At 41.0% G+C, this 22277-nt stretch overlaps 1 protein-coding gene across 2 annotated transcripts in view; it reads left to right on the forward strand.

The window, feature by feature from the left end:
* The window catches only part of chrna8 (cholinergic receptor, nicotinic, alpha 8), a 69510-nt gene extending 53351 nt beyond the window's left edge, over positions 1-16159 (forward strand). For both annotated transcript variants that reach the window (XM_048996562.1, XM_048996563.1), the window contains 6 exons: positions 5922-6001; positions 6225-6392; positions 8282-8476; positions 9285-9371; positions 11455-11564; positions 12306-16159. In XM_048996562.1, coding sequence (XP_048852519.1) covers positions 5922-6001; positions 6225-6392; positions 8282-8476; positions 9285-9371; positions 11455-11564; positions 12306-12830 — 1165 coding nt within the window. In that variant the 3' untranslated portion in view covers positions 12831-16159. The remainder of the gene's footprint in view (positions 1-5921; positions 6002-6224; positions 6393-8281; positions 8477-9284; positions 9372-11454; positions 11565-12305) is intronic.
* The last annotated feature ends 6118 nt before the right edge of the window (positions 16160-22277 follow it).

Here is a 22277-nt window from a genome sequence, read left to right on the forward strand (position 1 = left end):
GATTTGTCTTTGGGCAGTAACAAACAATTACTGTGCCATCAATGAATGGAAACACTGTTACCTCACTCTTTACGAGTAACACAATAAAAACTAGTAAAAATATCTTCTGCTCTACTTGGATAACTAGACAAACTCCACTTCAGTTCCCGAACTTCTCCTCAATGGCACCCGAACCATTCTACGTATTTATTAAATTTCACCACCAGCTCGCTTAATTAAAAAAGCAAACGAGATTTTGAATAGATATACTGTATGAGGTGGGCTAGTGGTCAGGTCAAAAAAACACACGGGTATATTGTATGGTTGCTGGAAATAATAGGGTTATTTCAGCAGAGGTTTTGAAATGGCTGAGCTGACACACTTTGCCAGGCGTAACAGCATAGTTTTACACCAACATGACAGTTTTTTAAACATATATATTTTTACTAAGACTTTTGCACAGTACTGCATGTCACATGACCCTGTAGTGCCTGTAGTCATGTCCAACACCACCCTCATACCTCTGGGATTCCCTCCATTTTCCTCCTCATTTATCTGCATGTTCCAGGCATAGCCGGATTCAGCACTGCAAAGGCAGTCCAGATTTTTTTTGTGTTATAGTGAAGGTGCAATTGCTTGATCCACCTATTCCGTATAACTCTTAGAACAGCAAATTTGTCATGAGCACGTGGATGAAGCCTTGTCTTTCTGTTTTAAAGCCAAACAGGCCTGAACAGAAACAGAGTAACTCCAGGAACATTGTGAGCACGTTTGAATATGGGTGGGAGGTGGTTTCTTATAGTTCCAGTAAACGATAATACCCCTGACCCCACCCTGACAATATCCCTGACCCTTGTGGAATGTGACAGTAATCACAGTCGCTTGTAGCTCTCAGGACATTCGTTTGTAGGGCGGGGCTGAGAAGCAGCAGGCTTTCGCTCACACTCACAGTCCACGTGTCGGCATCGATGTGTGTATGTGCACAGGTGCTATCAAAAGCTGTGTTGTTGGAGTGAAAACAAGAGGAGGGGAGATTGGTGTTAATTCAACTGCGGGGTCATCAGTGTCGGATCAGTGGGAGGATCTTAATGGTTTATATTTGGGGTCAATTTGCCCCCAAAGAACGCTTTCATGGACCAAGAGTGTCCAGCATAGGCAGAACACACCAGAGAATAAATGCTAATAAGTAGATCCCACCAATTTAGGAAAAGTCACAAATGGCTGGAAATCAACCTCGGCCACTTACCAGAAGTAAATCATTTAGATGAAGGGCCAGTACAAGGGGATGAACATTAGCTAGTCGCCGGCTAAAAACAGCCACGTATCGGATTACAACACAAAAGAAAACCAGAAAATCACATTGCGCATTCATTCCTTGGCACCAGTATGTAGACCGCCACCTGTCTAAATATTAAATGGATTAAATGGATTTATTACACCCCGTTGTCTGAATCCACCCTCCTACGTATGATCAGTTGTGATCTTCAGCTCCATGCGATATGTTCAGACCCTTAAGCGCGGTGAATTTGCTTGGTGATAAGTCAATATTTTGTTCATTGCACAGCAGTTGCATTAGTGGGGTGATTTGATTTTCGGCAGGATGCACCCACCCCCCCCCCCCCCCCCCCCACAATGATCTCTGAGGAATCATTGCTTGTCGGTGCCAGAAAGCATGCAGATGTGAACTGATCCTGGACCTGCTTTCACTGAACTGAAACCATTTAGGAATGCTGCTGATATTTGTTATATAATGTGGGAACATTAAATATGGCAACTTAAAGCTACATTGTCTCTTATACTGGCCAACTTGATGGAACTTTTCAATTGAGTGAGTTAGCATTTCTTATCACTGTTTAAGTTACCTAATTCGTCGATACAAGTTGTGTTTTTGTATCTGTATGCAGCAGCCTCTCTGCATTATTATTCTTTTCAAACAATTATGATTACTATTTGCATAATTGCAACACTGGATAATTTAATAACCATAACACAGTTCTGCTTCCTAAGAAAGTTTAGCTAATTTCTGCTGGCAATTTCCTGATGTGTAGAAAGCAAATATGTGATTCTTTCCTTGTTATACTTTCTTAGAGAATATCCATTACTTCTCTGTCAGTGCATTTTACAATAGGAATGGGTTGGATGTGAACTGGGTTACGCAGATAAAAGAATTTAGAAGGACTGAAGCCAGGGCTGGAAATGGAGCTACCCAATGGCCTGAGGTGAGTAATGCAGATGATCAGCACAGCTACGTAGACTGCTGGCTATCTGAATATTCTCAGGGCTGATGATGTGCACTGGGTCTTCATAGCCAATCCCTGACTCAGACTCATCCCTGTTAGCCAATCATCTTGAACGGCTTGATGAATCAGTATTTGGCTGTAGGCTTTCTTCTGCTCCACTATCTGCACTGCAGCCAGGATTCTCCCAACTGACTAGGCTACTTAACCAGTCTAGCCGGCCTCCTCATTGTCAGGAATAGTTGACTAATGTCTGACTTCAGACCGGCTCAGATCGCTGCTCTTCCCTGGGCGCTTGATTCCCCCCTTTGTTTAGTTTCAGGGTGTGTTTCTCCTCTTTGTCATGTAATGGGAGAGAAGATATTAGAATAGGAAACTAAATTTGGTAACATTTTACTTGAAGGGGACAAATACTATAGTTTTATGCTCTTACTTATGTAATAATAAACCACAAAGTCGCGATGCCAAACAGGTCATTGGTGTGCATGACCAAAAGGTTCAGTCTTTGTCTCATCTGGGCACAACACACAATTCGAAGTGTAAATCCAATGATATCGTGTAAACTTCAGGTGCTGCATCTCATGGCACTGTGTCAAGGACGGCTTCCCAGAAGCTTCTGCTGGTTCAGGTGCCGCATGAAGTTTGATGAATTTTGAAATATCAAAGCCCCATATTTCAAGCAAACCTGTTCAGAAGCTGCGACTGTTGGCGGCTGTATTTCCTCCCCCCACCACCTGTCTGGCGGTGCGTGGGGCAGATATGCTGATGCGTCCTCACAGTCCCCCATAATTATTAGTTTTTTGAACAACTGTGTTCAGTTCGAATTTCAGTGTTCAATTTCTTTAATTTTTGGAAATAATTATCATCAAAAGGGGCTCTCGGTAAAAATCCTATCAAAAACCGTTAATCTCATTTCAGATGATTGATCTTTGGATTTGCCCATGTTAATGAATAACACAGGGAGTTTGCATTGTGTGACATTATACAACATCACTGCTGTGAAATGCCTGTCTTTTATGTGCAGTGAGGTGTAGCGTTGGATGCTGGGACAAGGTGGTGCTGCTCAGCGTTTCCGACCCAAACCTACACCAGTATCTGAGATAACCTTCTCTTCTCAATAAATCGGTTTAAAAGTATAGATATGAAGCCGACAATATTACCGTCTTGAATTTATTCATGAAGATTCATGTGGAAAACTATCCTGTATGATACATACACTCAGAAATACATTTTGACTGTAAATGTACTGGAAATGACTGGATATGTATAGTATAACTATTTGAAAAGCAGTATTATGGAAAAATTACACATTCAGCATTTAGCAACTGCACTCATAATAGTGTTTGAGAAATTCCCTTTCCCATATGTGTCAAGTGTGTCCCAATCTCAAATGGGAATTCCCATGTAAACAAAATTTCAAAGCATTTTAAAAAATATGTATTTGTTGAGGGCAGTGGTGGTGCAACAGTTAGTACTGTTGCCTCACGCCTCTGGGACCCAGGATCGAGTCTCTGTCTGGGTTACATGTGTGCGGAGTTTGCATGTTCTCCCCCTGTCGTCGTGGGGTTTCCTCCGGGTACTCCGGTTTCCCCCCACAGTCCAAAAACATGCTGAGGCTAATTGGACTTGCTAAATTGCCCATAGGTATGCATGTGTGAGTGAAAGGTTTGTGAGTGTGCCCTGCAATGGGCTGACCCCCCATCCTGGGCTGTTCCCTGCCTCGTTCCCATTGCTTCCGGGATAGGCTCCGGACCCCCCGCGACCCAGTAGGATAAGCGGTTTGGAAAATGGATGGATGGATGGATGGACTGTCCTTGTTGAAAATATCAATACATTATTAATATATCATTCCTGTGTTCATTATCCAGTTCATTAACTACTGGATTAAACACTGCCCTAGAACACATGGACATTTTTATTACAGTCTTCATATCCACCAGTTTGTTATTGCAACTTAATGAATAGACAGCGATTTCCAGTGCATACAGTAAATATAAAATCCACAGTTTTTTTTCTTAATGCAACGATGGTTGTGTTCTATATACATCTGCCTGTCAGCATTATTCATAAACCTGAATGACCTCTTCACCTTTAATATCAACCAAGTGCTACAGGAAGCCCTGTAATCTAAAATCATAGGCACTGTCAAAAACGTGCAATAAATGCAGAAAAAAAAAATGCAACAGCTCATGGAGGAAGGAATCTGCAGTTAATCACTTCGGGTCTGCTTTAAGCCAAGGGCCAATACAAAGTAATATTTATATCAGTGTTCAATGTCTGGCTTTGAACATGGAGATAAGGGTGCTGGACAAATACCAGATAAAGTAAAAGGATGGGAAAAGATGGAAGGAGATGATGTTTTAAGGATGAGATGGAAATTAGAGGAATGAGACGTCAAGGGAATTGATTGAACGTGATTGCGTGATTAAACTCTTTGGCATTTCGAAATGAGATCGGTAATGTGGTTTAATGTCAGGAAATGAAGAACAGACAATCAAATTACTTCGAAAGCTGGACAGGATCATAAAAGGACAACTAAATACAGAGCTCCCTCTGTATTCCGGGTCTTTAGCAATTGCGAAATAACTAACACTGAAACTTCTCGATGTTGACCATTGACCTAGTCAATCTTGCACAACAGGGTTTAATGCAAAAAAGCCCCAGTTAGACATTAATTACAGCAGCTAAAAAGTATCACCTCCGCTGAGGTCTCCAGTGTCACTTCTTATCTTGTGTGAACCCAAATAGAAAAACATTTGATGCCAAAACTGTGGCAGCTGATTGTCCCAGCTGACTGGAGTTTTGTTTATGTTCCAGACTGGGACGATTGCAATACAAATACCTTCAAGGGGCTTATTTTCATTTGGTCAAATGTCCTGTTGTCTGCAAACCAGTGGGCTTCCAGCTTATCAGTGTAACTTTCACGTGTTTTTACTTAATAACACGAGTAAACGTAAGTTTTTGCTGTCAGAGTGTAGGGTTTAGGTGCAGCTTTTTTTCCTGTATGATGTTCAGAAGTGTAGCTTAACATCTGGCCTCGACATCTATCTGTGCTGCTTTCTGTATGAACAGTTAGTAATTCTTGGTAATATCATCTCCATTGTTCCCTCACGAATGTATCGGCAGGATGACACTGCATTGACTGTCGGTTTCTTACAGACACAGCAGTGTGTTGAATAACAAACAAAGGTAACTTACATGTGTTACTGTACCACATGCCATTCCAGTCCTCACTGGTCCTGTAACTGTCATGGGTATAAAACAGGATAAAATGTGCTACTGTATGTGCTTGGAAGGTGGTGTTCTGGGAAGGTAAGAAATGATTACGTGGAAAGTTTTCCATTCAAATAACACTTAGGATGGGGATGATTGTCTTTTGGTTTCTCTGTTTTTTTTCCCCCTAGTGTTTTGAAATATAAAAGCTAAATCAACAGTAGCTTTGAAGTTCCTCATGGTCATAAATTTCTTTAGATGCACCTTATTCTGTTCAGTGGGTGGAGCTGGGAACGAGATTCTGAACATTTATTTTAACCGCTGGTTTACTACATACATATTACAGTATAATTCTAGACCATGTTGCCCTGAAATAGGTCAAAATTCCAGTATTTCGAAATGTTTGCAGCAACTCTGAGGTCCTTTGTTCACTTGAGTCAATGAACCTCGGTTTAAAGCTAACGTTTGGCCCATGTGTTTCATGTTCCTTAGTGCAGATGAAAGGTTCGACGCCACATTCCACACCAACGTCCTGGTCAACTCGTCGGGGTCATGCCAATACCTCCCACCTGGTGAGTCTGCCCCCACCAGGACGTTTCCATTTATCTTTCTTCTGGAAAGATCTTGAGCAGTGGCTAGAGAATGAAGAAATAAACAAACTCATTTCGTAGTGTGGTGTTTTTGAGGGACAATGACATGTTCTGGGGGCTAACAGTGGCCTTTTCATATTAATGAAGGCGTTTCTCCACAGTGCTTAAACAGTCTGTGATGTATGTGCACCTCATTGTCGCTAAGGGATCCTCAAAAGCACCTGCTACATCGATGTGCGCTGGTTCCCCTTTGATGTGCAAAAGTGTGACCTGAAGTTTGGGTCCTGGACACACAACGGCTGGCTCCTGGATCTGCAGATGATAGCAGTTGACATCTCAAGCTACATCCCCAATGGAGAGTGGGACCTCGTCGGTAATATCGCCGCCTCCTCATGGAGACTCTTCATTGTACAATGAGAAAGACACCAATGCAAAGTGAATAACGAAGCAATTAAGCACTGAGCTGGTATTCGCAATTAGTGAAATTATCAATAATCATATTGTGGCAGCTAAAATGCTCACCATGTCAGTGTTTTTTGCTGTCAGATTATCAATAGTTGCTAAAAAGATTACAATCCAGATTCCTATTAAAAGCAAGCAAGTTCTAGAAGTAAAAAAAAAGTAACATTATAAAAATGTAGTTTTTCCCTCCAAAATTCCCACAGGTGTAATGGAATTTACTCCAGCTAGATGTTTGATTTCAGACTTCGTCCTACCAGCTGCGTGGCAAATCCCATTCAGCACATTCTGACTGGCCATACAGTCTGAGTCACATGATTGACACCAGCCAATCATATTCTTGGGCACATGCATGGCTACGAGCTGCTGTGACAGATGGCTGAAGTTTGCCCCTCAATTACAAATTAGCCTGCGATGTAGCCATTGAGACTGGTGCAGATGCTGGCCCACGCATGTCCAGGAAGACCAGTTTCAGACGGCAAACAGAGACAGCAGGCCCAGTGCCCCAAAACCAAACCCCGTACAGATGGAGGCATTTAACAAACTACAGTGCAGGTTTCACACAAAAATCTCTGATTTGTCCAGTTCGTTATACCAGTGTAGGGTTACATACATATTTTTGAAATGTCAAAATACAGCAAGCATATATAATATGACATATCACATTAAAATAAAATGCAGTGAAAAGCGCGAGCACTGACGTTTATAAGGATTGATAAGTACCTGCAAGCCAGTGGCAAGTATAAATTACAGGATCACAACTGTGTGATAACTGGATTTGCTTGACTTGAGGATATCCATTCATCCATTCCTTTTCCAGCACCACGTTCAGTAGAGAGTTACAGGATTTTCGCAAAGTATATTCCTGGGTATGTACACTGGGCACAAGCGAGAGGACACCCTGGATGGAACGGCAGCCTGTCACAAGGCGTTTAGTCAACCGATGAGAAATTCTTTGGGCTGCCTCCATGCTTAGATAATATCTTGCGTAGGTTTTGAAAGTCAGCTTTCAACTGACATATCATTTCCCAGCGTATGCATGCAAATTGGGTTTTTTGTTTTTTAACCTTTCCTACACCGCTCAAGCTAGATTATTGAGATTGAAAGAATAATATAAATCTGACAACCCTGACCGGGATGAAATGTCCAGGACAGATGGATATATTCAGAATTAAGGCAAGTGACAAGAGTGCTGGAAAGACAAGCATCATTATAAAATTACAGCTTGACAGCTTTCTTGCGATCACTGTTATCTTTGCGATCTGAAATACATGCAGATGTAATCTATCTGTCTATCTGTCCGTCATCCAAGTGTCAGGTAACTGTGATGAGCTGCTTCCATCCATCCATTGTCCAAACCGCTTATCCTACTGGGTCACGGGGGTCCGGAGCCTATCCCGGAAGCAATGGGCACGAGGCAGGGAACAACCCAGGATGGGGGGGGCAGCCCATCGCAGGGCACACTCATACACCATTCACTCACACATGCACACCTAGGGGCAATTTAGTAACTCCAATTAGCCTCAGCATGTTTTTGGACTGTAGGGGGAAACCGGAGTACCCGGAGGAAACCCCACGACAACATGGGGAGAACATGCAAACTCCACACACATGTGACCCAGGCGGAGACTCGAACCCGGGTCCCAGAGGTGTGAGGCAACAGTGCTAACCACTGCACCACCACACTGCCCCTTACAGTGCTAACCACTGCACCACCATGCCACCCCTGGGCTGCTTCCATATCGCGTCTTTGAGAAATGAATAGGCACAGTTCTGTGGTCTCACATGTTCTGTGGTACCCAGGGGTCCCCGGGAAGAGGAACGAGCTGTATTACGACTGCTGCAAGGAGCCGTACCCCGACGTGACCTTTACCGTAACCATGCGGCGCCGCACGCTCTACTATGGCCTCAACCTGCTCATCCCCTGCGTGCTCATCTCCGGTCTGGCCCTGTTGGTCTTCCTACTGCCCGCCGACTCGGGGGAAAAGATCTCGCTCGGTGAGAAATCACTGCGGCACGCAACAGTGGTTCTCTGCTAAGAACAGTCATTAACAAACAGACATGTTAGTCATCCTTTCCACTGTAAATTGTCTTTCACTGGATGGACAAACGAAGATTAAGTAAAGAAGCTTCGATCGCTTAAGTAACTGATGCTCTTGAATGCTGCCCTGATACTTAGGTACCTCTGGTCTTATGCCAGACAGATTTACGCTGCACATAAATTTACATATTTAATTTTTTGTCACATGCGTCATACAGGAGACACAGCTTCTAATACAGCAGAATACCGAAAATATGAACCAATAGCTAATGATTGACCATAATGTTCATTCCAGATGAGGACTAAATATAAAGTCTGTGGTTACTACTGCCAGATATGAGCATAATAATGCAGTACTCTGACACTAAAACATTGTCATCATTAAGTCACATTGAGAAGTTTGTGTATTGCATTTATTTTGGTTCCTGAATCCTCTTTCATCAGTCCATACATTGTACTTGTTGGACCCGATTTGAAATATACTTTGTAAAATTGTCACTCAAGGTCATCAGTGTATTACAATCCCTTATCCAGTGCCTGGGATTCTCATAATCCCCTGCTCCTACAATTGGACCACTTCTGCCCCCAGGGATATTACAACTGGGAAATTCCATCTCTTTACTTAATGAGCTGGCAGAAAGACCAAATAAGTATGGAACTAATGTCTATGTTATAAATGTGGTGAGTAGAATCATTGTTGAGGTCAGTGTCTGGAAATGATGGACCTGCCCTACTGAATTGACTCCTCTGGTCTGTTCTAATCAGGGATCACTGTCCTGTTGTCCTTGACTGTCTTCATGTTGCTGGTGGCTGAGATCATGCCTGCTACCTCTGACTCGGTGCCTCTGATTGGTGGGTTTACCATTATCACTCTTTCTACTGCTCTTTCTATTGATCTTGATGGTTGATGTCCATTCTTACAATGGAACTCCTATATACCTATACTTTGTACAAAATTTGCAGAACCAGTTTTCAACTGTATGCAAGTGCATACTATTGTCATATGATGCGATACAAAATACTTGAGGACAGGCACACTGTGCAAACAAAGAGAGTTTATTAAGTAACTGGATCACAGGGTATGAAAAAGGGGAGGATCAGAACCTAGGGAGGGAACATGCAACACACGGGTTTGACGTCAGGGACCGGACAAGGGAACACAGGACTGTTACAGTGCATTATGTAACAATGCCGCATTGTGTAAAAAATTGACAAAGCGGCAGTGATTTCCATTTTGGTTGTTTATTACATAAGGCTCAGTATTTCATTTTCATCATAAAAAAGTACAACTCTTGCAATTTATAATATCTGCTGCAATATTTAATAATTTACTACGAAATGCAAGGAAATGTATTACATAATGCATTCAAGCTATGTAGAAGAGTATTACAAAATGTGGCTGCCGTTATGTAATGAAGTTATTTTGTCGAGTTATTATAGAATTATTACTTAATGTGTTGTAACAAGGACTGAGAAGCACTTTTATACAGGATTGACAAGGGAGCAAACTAAAGGCAATGGATTCTTTTAATGAAAAAGATCTGATCAGTCACTCACTTTTCTGATCTTTAAGGTCTTATATGTGTATGTGCTTTTATGTGTTAAATTTTATTTTGAGTAAATTTAACTTGAATATGAATGCCAGCATTATTTCACTCTCCGCCACCCAGGTTTTAAATGCAGTAAATGCATTTAAATGCGTGTAAAATCATGTAAATGCAGGGAAAGTCGGTATATTTCTCAAAGACCTGGCAGCTTTTATTTGACTTCATCACTTCCGGAAGCACTTCTACAGTTATTGGGAAACTTAAAAACTATTTCGGAAGCACGATGTGTGTGCAGTATGTGAGACTGTTGAAGACGTAGCTGGATGTAATTTGAGAAGTAGATTTTGGCACTTGCATATGATAAAGAAAGAACATTCCAGAACCATACTGACAGTGGAAATCGAGTGTCTGTTATGATCAGGGGGCCAAAGGTACAAATATATGGAGTTTTATTCAGACTCAGGCTTACACAGCAACACGGGAAAATGTAACGTCAATGACAGGACTGGAGAAACATACTCTGAAGTGGACTAAAATACACAAATTATTATCCACACGGGGTAGATGAGGGGGCGGGACACACGGGGGGAGCGGACGAGCGGGGCATGGCAGATTGAATGTTGAATATCCTCTTCCAAAGGAACACTTGTTCTTGACCTGAAACCCTAATGCATTTTGCTTGTTTGCTAGAGGGAGGAAGGGATAGATAGATAGATAGATAGATAGATAGATAGATAGATAGATAGATAGATAGATAGATAGATAGATAGATAGATAGACTGACAGACAGACAAAGAATTGGACAAAGAATTGGCAGTATTTGTTTTTATTAAAATATCAGCGCTCACCTGAGGATACTAATTTAGTCAGGCTTTCATGAATACATAAACAGACACTGAGGTGATTTTCTTTTTGGTTCAAGTAGGGTTTTTATTTCTGGATTCGTTAGAAGGAACTGACAGATTTCTCAGAAAAAAATTCAGCTCTTCAAATACAATGACATGGGAGGATATTCACAGTGACGTCTTCAAAAAAGATTCTTCCTTGACATGTCCTATGATGTACTTCAATGATTTGCTTATCTATCTATAATATTTATTATACTATTAAATATTTATCATTGTTAGTTCTGTTGATCTTGTTTAATCATAATAGCCGAGGGAGCTAAACTGAAATTTTCAGAGAATATTTTCTCGTAGGTCTCGGTAATAAATTGGAAACTAAGCATACTTTTCATTAAATGTCAGTCATTAGTGTTCAGAATAAACTTATCAATGAAGAGTAAAATTATTGATTGTTCTGTTTATAATGTCTGGGTAATGCATGAAAGGTGCAGGAAGGTCTTACAAATTCACTCCCCTTCTGGCTTTGCACAATTGTCATTTCAGCCCAATACTTTGCCAGCACTATGATGATTGTCGGCCTTTCCGTGATGGTCACCGTTCTTGTGCTCCAGTTCCACCATCATGATCCTCACGGGGGCAAGATGCCGAGATGGGTAAGCTGGAAACAATCCTTCCATCTTTAAAACAAGATGAAAGCTGCAGATTAGCCTGTTTTGGCCACCATACCGAAAACGCATGCTTTCATTCGTTTAATGTTTGTAAAGCCTCCTGAACTCGACCGTTACCAGTGTCGAGGTGCTGTACTCGGCAAGAGGAAAAAATTATAATGCCGTCCAACTATGCTGCGATTCAACACATTTTAACAAGGGATACATTAACCTTTGGAATGTAGTTGGGGCATGTCATAGTCCAAAAGGCAGGACTACATATCGAAAGAAACCATCAGTGGCAGCGAAAATAAAAATTTGATAAGCCCTCTTTGTCAACTCAACAAACCAATAATAGTTAATATATGCATATTTCCAGCTTTGCAGTATGTAAAGTCTTTGCAGTATATGTGAAATTCCATGATTAGCTTCAGCAATCACTTGGCAAATATGACAGAAATAGCAATATCCCTGGACATTAGATGTAAGGATATCCTACTTCCTAAATGTCCAGAAAGCAGGCAGTGTTGTACAAAGCTCATCAGTTTACATCAGTTGGTGTCCAAGTTGCTTGTTTGTGTTTGGTGAGAACCCTCATTTTTAGTTTTTTTTTTATTTTAAATCCTGCCCTTCCTAACCCACATAACCATTCCTGACCCATATTTTTTAAGTATATCAACATATTATTCCTATTTAGTAATGTTAAATGCTACATTATGGACCGGACGATGTCTCATGAATGCTCAGGTGCGTGTTGTTCTGCTGAACTGGTGTGCCTGGTTCCTGCGGATGAAAAAGCCTGGGGAAGAACAGAAGATAATGGGGTACAAGTACAGCCCCCCCCAGCATCACGGCAGCACCAATAGCATTCAGATGAACACCATGTCCGGCCAGCCGGCCAACACCAACGGCAACATGAACATCTACTTCAGCTACCATGCCATGGAGAACCCCTTCTGTCCATCCAGCACCGATTCGAGCGTTGTGTGTGGCCGCAACAACACCTCACCCCCCCACAACAGGGAGCACATTAGGACCCTGGGGGAGAATGTGCCGGAGATCGCGAAGATCCTGGAGGAGGTGCAGTACATCGCGCGGCGATTCCGGGAGCAGGATGAGGGCGACGCCATCAGCAGTGAGTGGAAGTTTGCGGCGGCCGTGGTGGACCGGCTCTGCCTGGTGGCCTTCTCAGTCTTCTCCATCATCTGCACCTTCACCATCCTCATGTCCGCTCCTAATTTCATTGAGGCCGTCTCCAAGGACTTCACATAAATCGAATGGCTAAGGCATGCAGATGGTAGAAAGGATGTGAAAAGATCGTATTATCTTATTAAAATTATATACTTAAAAATGTGGCATATATATTTATTTTTACCTCAATGAATGTGGTGCTTATGAGTCTCTTAATGGAAAAATTCTGTACCACGTCTTACTCGGAATTCTCCTCCTTGTGTTTCTAGTTGCACATTTGTTTGGTTTTTATTGCCGTCATTCCCTACATACCTAAGCACCTTAATGAGTAGTAGATGACCACTGTTGGCGATGTATTTTACTGTGAGATGAAAGATTTCTAGTTAAATAATACAGTACTACCTTTATGAATTATGATGACATTATGACGACACATATTTGCTTTAAATCTTTAATTTGACATGTTTGCTCTCTGCAAGCTTTTTATGTTTCTATTATTTTTATGAGTTTTTCTAAAGTCAGTCGATCAAATTAATGGATTAGACATCATGGACTAAATATATCGTGAAATTATTCATTGTTACTTTTTTCCATTTTTCTTTTACTTCCGACACCGAACATAGCAAAGCTGGCAAAAAAAAACAACTTTATTTTTGAGAAAGTACACTTAAATGATTTTAGTTTTGGGAAAAGGGAGTATTAATTTTAGAACTGTGTGTAGTTTTATATTCCGGTATTGCAGAGATCAAGCTGAATTGGGTTTAGCATAAGTAGGCATGTTGGTATCTTGAAGCATGGTCCAGAAGCATGTCGTTAGGTGAAATATGTCTGAATCGGACAGGCCATGTGTGGGTTTCTCTGCCCTATATCAGTGTTTCCAACTCTGTCCTTGGAAAACCCCCTGCCAGACGACCCCCCAGGTATGGAGCTGGGAGGCAGCAAAAACGTGGACTGTCTGGGGGTCCCCGAGGACCATGTTGGGAAACACTGCCCAATAGGATACAATAGACTGCCTCCCCTTTCGGGGTGTCGAGCGTCATACCCTGTTCATCCTGGGGTAGGCGCTAACCTCACTGTGAACCTCCATTGGACAAGCAGCATTGGAAATGGATGGGTGTTACTTTTGCTCTCTGCATTGTGCTCAAGCCCTAAGAAGAAGTGCCAATTGCAGAAGGGATGGATGACGTGAGACTGGCTGTACAGGCTGACATCTTAAGATAACATATTAGGTGTCCTGTAGATATTATACACTTTGCTCATTGACGAAATCCAGAAGTATCGTCTCTCCATCCTTCCGTTCAATGCTGTACCAGTGGAGTCCTTTTTAATCACAAGGAGCCCCTGTTTTGTACAGTATTTTGTTCTAGTCTTTGTTCTTGCTGGAGAGGCCCAATGATGGCACTTCCTCTCACCCCGTTATGGCAGAGGTGAGTCTCCTTGGGCCTTCTATAACTCTCATGTATTAGATCTGTGGCATTGTGGGAAAAAACCAAAGCATTGTGTTAGATGACTAGCTGGGAGATGACAGATTGCATTGTGTGGCAGACTGTGGAGTGTGTCAACCTGTTTTGGATTGTGATAAGAAAACATTGTAAGGTGGAATTTCGATGTATACATCTGACACCGTATCAGACCATTTGAGCAAGAATATGTATCCCATTAAACATTCATTAATCTATCTTTTATCTTCTTATTCTGGTGAGGGAAGTGGGGGCATTGCTTTGTAACGCTGGACATTTTTTGAAATTGCATTTTATCTGTAAAGACAATGTTTGTCTGTAATGACAAATTCAACCTACTTTATATTGGTAATTTATTAGATTTTTTTTTGATTGACTTGTTGGTTTTTGTGTCTTTGGGTCTGTGGGCCCAAATTTGAATCAGTGGTCAGATTAACTTGCACTATGTTTGTGAAATTAAAGTACCGTGCATCAGATAATCCTCTCTGACAGGCAGGAGTAATTACAGTATGTAATATCAGAACAGGTAGAACTATGTTGGATTCTGCTGATACGCTGTATTGCCAAAGGTATAGGGACTCCCCTCCAAAGCATTGAATTCATGTGTTCTAATCACTTCCACAGCCTCAGGTGTATAAAATCAAGCACCTAGGCATGCAGACTGCTTCTGCAAACATTTGTGAAAGAATGGGTCACTCTCAGGAGCTCAGTGAATTCAAGCACGGCACTGTTATATAATGTCACCTGTGCAGTCAATCGTTAGTGGTATTATAACAAAGTGGAAGCAATTGGGAATAACAGCAACTCAGCCACGAAGTGACAGACCATGTAAAATCACAGAGCGGGGACAAGGCATGCTGAGGCACACAGTGTGCAGACGGCACCAACTGCAGCTACAGACCCTCCAAACTTTATGTGGCCTTCAGATTAGCTCAAGAACCGTGCGTAGAGAACTTCACGGAAATGGTTTCTATGGCTGAGCAGCTGCATCCAAGCCTTACATCACCATGTGCAATGCAAAGCGTCAGATGCAGTGGTGTAAAGCACACTGTCACTGGATTCTAAAGCAGTGGAGACGTGTTCTCTGGAGTGATGAATCGTCCTGCTTTGTTTGGCACTCGAATGGACAAATCTGGATTTGGCAGTTGCCAGGAGTTGGAGGTTCGGTTTGGTCCCTTTGTTCCAGTGAAAGGAAATCTTAATGCTACAGCATTTGAAGCAATTTTGGATAATTTCATGCTCCCAACTTTGTGGGAACAGTTTGGGGATGTCCCCTTACCATTCCAACATGGCTGCACACCAATGCACAAAGCAAGGTCCATAAGGACATGGATGAGCGAGACTGGTCTCAACCCGATAGAACACCTTTGGGATGAATTAGAGTGGAGACTGCGAGCCAGACCTTCTCATCCAACACCAGTGCCTGACCTCACAAATGCTCTCCTGGAAGAATGGTCAAGAATTTTCATAAAAATTCCTTAAACCTTGTGAACAGCCTTCCCAGAAGACCTGAAGTTGTTATCGCTGCAAAGGGTGGGCCAACTCCTTATTAAAGACAACATATTGAGAAGGGGATGTCATTAAAGTTCATGTGTGTGTGTACAGGTAAAGGCAGGTGTTCCAATAATTTTGGCAATATAGTGTATGTCCATTCAAAATGACCTACTCTGGAAATGGTTGAGTTCCACAGGGTAGTAAATTAAATGTATGATATACATACATTGAAGGGCAGTAAGGGCAGCCACCCATCGGGGTAAGAGCTTCACTCAAGGACCCGTAGGTGCACCAAAGCTGGGCTTGAACCAGAAACCTTCTGCTCGCAGAGGCTTATCCCACTGAGCCACACACCGACATGAAATAACTTAAAATATTCGTAAACTATGATAAATATCATTATCTCATATATTTTTCAAAATTTAAAACCATTTTGTGGAATCATGCTGTATTTGATCTCTTACTGATTCTGGAAAACGTAGTCTGAATGTTTTATTCATTGATGAGGCTTTTCTGGAAATGACAGCTTTGTTCCTGTCACTGCATTCCAGTGATCTGCAGTCACTGGATGTACCAAAACAAGGAAGTATATGGTCGTTAAGAGAAGCCCATTTGAATTAAGGTACCATGTTGATAATACAATGCGAATTTGGCTGCAGTGTTCCTTCCGTTTGTAAATAAGTATTTTTAAATGTACATTCCCGGTTTTTTATATCTTGATAATTTGGTAGGTGGCAGTTTTACAAAAATAAGCTTGTGAATAAATACTCTAAAATAAAATCTGATTAAAGAGCAACTAATTGTACAACTATTTTGACAGGTACGTTAAATTTGAAAGGAGAATTAAACGAGAATTTAAATACATCTCTCGGAGCTTAATACCGTCTCAGCTAAAATAAATGTTTAGGTTGAAAGAAACTCCTGTTTAAAGTGCAAACACCTTTACATTTTGCAGGAAGTGAGCAGAGTGGCATGCTGATCTCACCTTAACAGGAAATGGGGTTCTGGTCATGCACTCTGTGTGGTCAGAGCTTGCATGTTCTCCTTGTGCTCACGGTTCTCCAAATTCCTTCTGCGGCCCAGTGACAAGCAGGTGGGCTAATTGGTGGCTTTAAATTGCCTGCATTGTGTGTATCCACCGTGCACTCCTGCCCTGTGCTGCCTGCCTCAGGATTAGTGGGCCGAGAATTAATGGATACGAAAGGAAGCTGATAAGTAAATGCAAAGATGCATTAAAAATTTAATTTAATTACCAGCTTTGTAGTGAGGAATTATTTAGACTTGCTTTGGAGATGCATCGTCAGCTTGTTATTTATAAAACATTTTGTCTATATGAATGATCATAATACAAACATTATACTCTTTTGCAAATATGATCTTTGATTAACGAACAAATATTCATTATCTCAGAATGGTCCCAAATCTGGTAAGCAAATCATGTGCACTTTCTAGTTATACAGGGAAAAAAAAGTATTTGACCTTCCAATCAAAAGGCTCAAAATTACATTTCACAACACAATTTGCAAGGAGACATTTTTAAGTATGTCTTATCATACTCAATATATCTCCAAATTACGTGATTATACTTAGAATTGAAAATTAGATTTATTCATTTTGTTTATTAGATAGTTGACATATGGGAAATTGTGTTTTCTATTAGCTGTTTTTTAAACAAAAATAGCAGGAAGGGAATAGGAGAGTGACAAAAGCCAGGGTGCAGAGAAATGTTTGTTATTTCATTGCACTAGAAGACATTTTCAGTGTTTTTTGGATGACTTGTGTTTCTGGGCTTCAGCTTTTAGAATATAGGAAGTGGTCTTTTCTAGGCTGAAGAGCAGTAGATCGGCGTGGTAGCATACTGTACAGTGGCAGAATGGACGTCTGCCTTGGGCTGAAGACTCTACCATGGGTACGAGTTTCAGTTTGCTGGTGGTCAATTGATAATGATAATAATAATAATAATAATAATAATAATATTAATAATACACATTTATGACATTTTATTGATGCCCAAGGGGAAATTCTCCTACCCAGTCTTGCTCTCCATGACGCACAGACACACATGTAGGTGAGAGCGAGCTTGGCAGTCAAGGGCAGCCACTTGTGGCGGCGCCATGGAGCTGGGGGTTAAGGGCCTTACTCAAGGGTCATGTGACTATTCTGCGAGGCCGGCTCAAGCCAGCGATCTTCCAATCACAGACACAGAGGCTTAGTCAATTTGCAAGACAAAGAACTTGCAGTTAAAGGTTAACAGAACCAACGAATTACATGTATCTTTATCGTAAACCCTGTTTCACGGCAATGAAACCAGAAAACATTACACCAAAACAATTTCTGCGTAGGCAAGCTTTCTATCCATGTACTTCTCAAGGATTGATGTGATATGCACTTTAACCATGTTTCTTATTATTGTTCATTAAGTGAATATACACACCTCAGTAGAGCATTGAGTATATACTACGCTCAGTATTTATCTGTGAAACAAATGATGACGTAACTTTCATCATGAGTAATTTGCATCTGGAATTTCAAGATGAAGATTCACATTTGGAAACTATTCAGCTGTAAAAGAAATGCCTCAAAATCCAAGTGATTGTGGACAAAATACTCATCCCTAATTAGTCAATCAGCCCTTGTAGTGTAAATGCCGTGTAGTGACAGTGCAACACCTCCACATCCTGCGTTTTTTTTTTATTCTAAATACTTATATACTGTGAGAAATAGAAAACGTTGAGTTACAGTCTCTGTAGCTTTGAGTTCCAGGTTAATTCAAAAGCCCCCCAGACATATCTGCTATTTTTAATGTGTCTTTTTCATTCAGGTACAAAATGCAGTTAGGTGACATGTATTTTTCGTATTGTTAACTGTAAAAATTATAATATCTGTTCTTATGTTTGTGCTTTGAATTATTGTGTTGTTGTAGTGAAGCTCTGCTCTTTCAGATATCACCTGTAGAGTCTCTTCTCTGTGTTTCTGGTGTCCAGATATCGATATTTCATTGCAAAGTGACTTTGATTTCATTTTTTTTTTATGTGTATAATTTGTTTCTTCCTTAGAAAATGTACCAGGCAAAACATTTAAAAAATGTGCAAAAAAATCCAATAAAATTCATAAATATGACAGTATATGATGTTCCGGCTTGTATAGTCATGTTAGGTAATCTCATTGTGTTATTATAATGTTTTTAATTGTTCACTATAGAAAATTCAAATAATAAAATACACGTGTTCTGTTTCTTGCGCAAATTTTCAGTGTTTCAGTGTACACCCCACGTAACTGCAATTATTCACGGTTGGTGCAGTGCATCGAGCAGTGATCTCAAGATGAAGTAACCAATGGCAGTGTTATGACATTTACTGTAGCTAGATGACTAGGAAGTTGACGGTACTCCGAAAATAGTTTGCTAGTTGTGTTCAAAATGCGTGACACGGAAAAGGCTGTTGTGTTGGAGTTTGTGACTAGCTAGCAAATACTGAAGGACAGTGTAACTCGTACAGGCAAAACTACAAACTGAGGTGGTCCGTCATCCACCTTGCTCTCTAACATTAGCTAACATTAACATAAGTCCGTAACGCATCCTCACAGCATGAGTGTGCTAGCACATTGCTTACATAGCTACCCAAGCACACATGTGCATGATATGTCTTGATTGTGCATGATTTTTGTGCAGTTTTGGCTGTCTTATTTTAAAAAACATAAATGTACAAAAAAGTTAAAACGGTTACAATTGATCGATTCCTTCAGCCGGCTCACTTTCAGATGTGCTCTTCAAACCAACGTGAAGAGGCGAAGCTCAGTAATGGGGGGATTCCCTCCCCGAGGTTGTTCCCATCTGTTTACACATGGTTTGGCAGTAGGTGTTCTCATCTCAACGTATTGGATGGTCAGAAGGACGCCACAAGCACCTCCCACTGCCTTAGACACATTCCTTCCTGCCTTAGTGGGTGGAGATTTATGATTTTTTGGACCCCAGTTGTCTTCTTTGCTTGTTTAGGATGTTGGTCGTGCAAATCCCAATGATAATTATTGCAGTCACCATATGGCTTCAAGTGTGTCACATGACAACAATAATCAAAAACTGTATGGCCTGTATTTGCCTTCAGTCCTGTCCTTCACTGGGTATTTGGACATAGTAGAGTCTAAGGTCCAGACTAGTGTCTTGTCTTTCTCGCCTCTATGGTGTTAAATAGTGTCCATGTCACCAGGAGAGCGAAAGGACAGCCATGGTTTGGCCTTGTGACAAGGATTTCCATGCGTCGTGAACAACCATCACCAGCCAGTCTCTCAAACCTCTTAAACTTATGAAACAGTTACTTCACTTTATAAATACATTTTTAAAATTGATATTACTATGCAATATCTTTGTTACAAGTTGAAAGCAAACTATGAAAACGATATATCAGAATATAAGTAAACCCGTAGTTTCATTGTGTGCATGTGTTTGTAGATTTAATTGGCTAAAAATTGTTGACTAAAACTAGAAAAAAACGACTCGAATATGAAAATGTAATTTTCAAAATTGCAGCCATAATGATTTTTATGGTGAGAATTATATGTTATTTTTTATATGGTTTGTGCTGTTATTGTGTTATGCATTAGGCAAGATCCTGAATGAATGCTTGCCTGATTATACGAGGTAAAACACATCCAGGAGATGTGTTTAAAATAGTTTCCTTTACATTCTGTGGTCCATGGAAAGACATTAAATTCATGCGAAAGAGCCACAAAACCTTGATGCCCGAAGCCCCACCGGATATTCCGATTTTGCTTTGTCACATGTTCTCGCGTGACCTACCGCTGATCTTGGTGCCTTGAACCGAATGTCGAACAACAAGATTTTGGGGAAGCCATCGTCGGTTCTCCATCATTCTGTCTGTGCAAATCTCTGCCCTCCAGTTTGACAAGAGAGACGCAGACATAGTATCTAGGTAAAAAACATGAATGTGACACTCTGTCAGCCTCCTGTTCCTGTTTACGGCTGAGACACGCTGGACCCCTTTTCCACTCAAGGCCCTTAGTGTGTGTACAGGGACCCTGCCTCACTAGCAGACAGAGAGCGCATTTACCCCAATGCTGAAATTCTCTCTAATTCCCCCACAGAACGATGATGGATGTGACTCTTATTTATTAACCTCGAAATACTCCAGCTACAAACGGGTCATTTTTGAAATGCCTCATAGTTACATAAATCTCTTTTCTATTTTCACTTGGTTGTTTGTCATCGATTTCACTCTGCCACCACGCGACCAGAAGAATAAGCACTTTAAAATTTCGAATCACGTTGCTTTATTAGAATTTCTTTACGCTTCTTCTGTGTTCTTGTATTGTTTGTTGGTTCATGAAGGTTCATATTCTAATTAATTTGATTAATTTGCTCTGTAGCAGACTTAACTGCATGGCATTTTCTGGTCGGCCTGAGGTATGCCGCATCACCATACTGATCATAATGACGGCGGCCTTTCCTGCCTCACTGAGGTTTAAGTAGGGAGCCCAGATCTCTTGACATTCCACCACTGTTGGACGTCCTTGGCGCAGCGTGAGGTCTTTGATAACGATAGTGGACGCTGACACACTGTGTTCGGGCTAATGATACATCTTTGCCAAAATTTTCTCTCGGAATCATGAAACGAAAACGATCTATTTAGCATCCAGAGCAAGCCAGCCATAACATCAAAAAAGAGAGTAATTTGAAGTTGATTAAAACTAAGGTCTCAGCAAGACTCCTCTTGTGTCTGCATTTAAAGAACTCGCTGCTATTCATTTTTTATGATATTCAAATAAATTAAATGTGATGTGGTCAGAGGTGAGTCGCATCAACAAATGACCAAGGTCAGCATGGTCTGTAAGGTCATAGCTAGGTAACAAGAGCAGCCCTGTGAAGTCCTATAATAATTTAATGATCTACTCATGCCTAGATGGCTTACTGACTGATAGAGTTTTATGGATATAAGGGAATAAAAAGAGTTAACACTTTACTTAAAGCAGTCATGTATAATGCATTATAATGCATTCATAAAGTATTATACACACGGCTATAACGATCTATAAAAAGGCATAACACATTATAGCCATGTTTATTATGCATTATGGATGTTCTATGACGCTTTTATCTATAATGTACTATAAATACCTTCATAATTCAATTTATTTATATAGCGCTTTTAACAACAGTCATTGTCACAAAGCACTTTACATTTTAACCGGCCCGAACCCCCACCGTGGCAAGGAAGAACTCCCTCTAGCAGGAAGAAACCTTGAGAGGAACCGAGACTCGGAAGGGGACCCCATCCTCCTCTGGCGGACCGGGGAGCATGAAACTGCATTTATACTGAGATTCATTAGAGCTCATATAGTTATAAAGTCCCAGTTGGTTATATGTAATTATAAAGCATGTAATGCATTATAATGGCTTATACTGACCATTGTATGATGGCGGGCAATTGTAAATAGCCACTTGTTGTATTGCTATATTCAATAATTGTGTGTATATGTATTGGCTTGTATGTCCGATCCTGGCGTGTCGTTAGCGGTGTGTGAGTTACCCACCGTGTGCGTACTGTATCTGACGGTCACG

This window comes from Brienomyrus brachyistius, chromosome 25, assembly GCF_023856365.1.
Source record: "Brienomyrus brachyistius isolate T26 chromosome 25, BBRACH_0.4, whole genome shotgun sequence".
Classification (NCBI taxonomy): Eukaryota; Metazoa; Chordata; class Actinopteri; order Osteoglossiformes; family Mormyridae; genus Brienomyrus; species Brienomyrus brachyistius.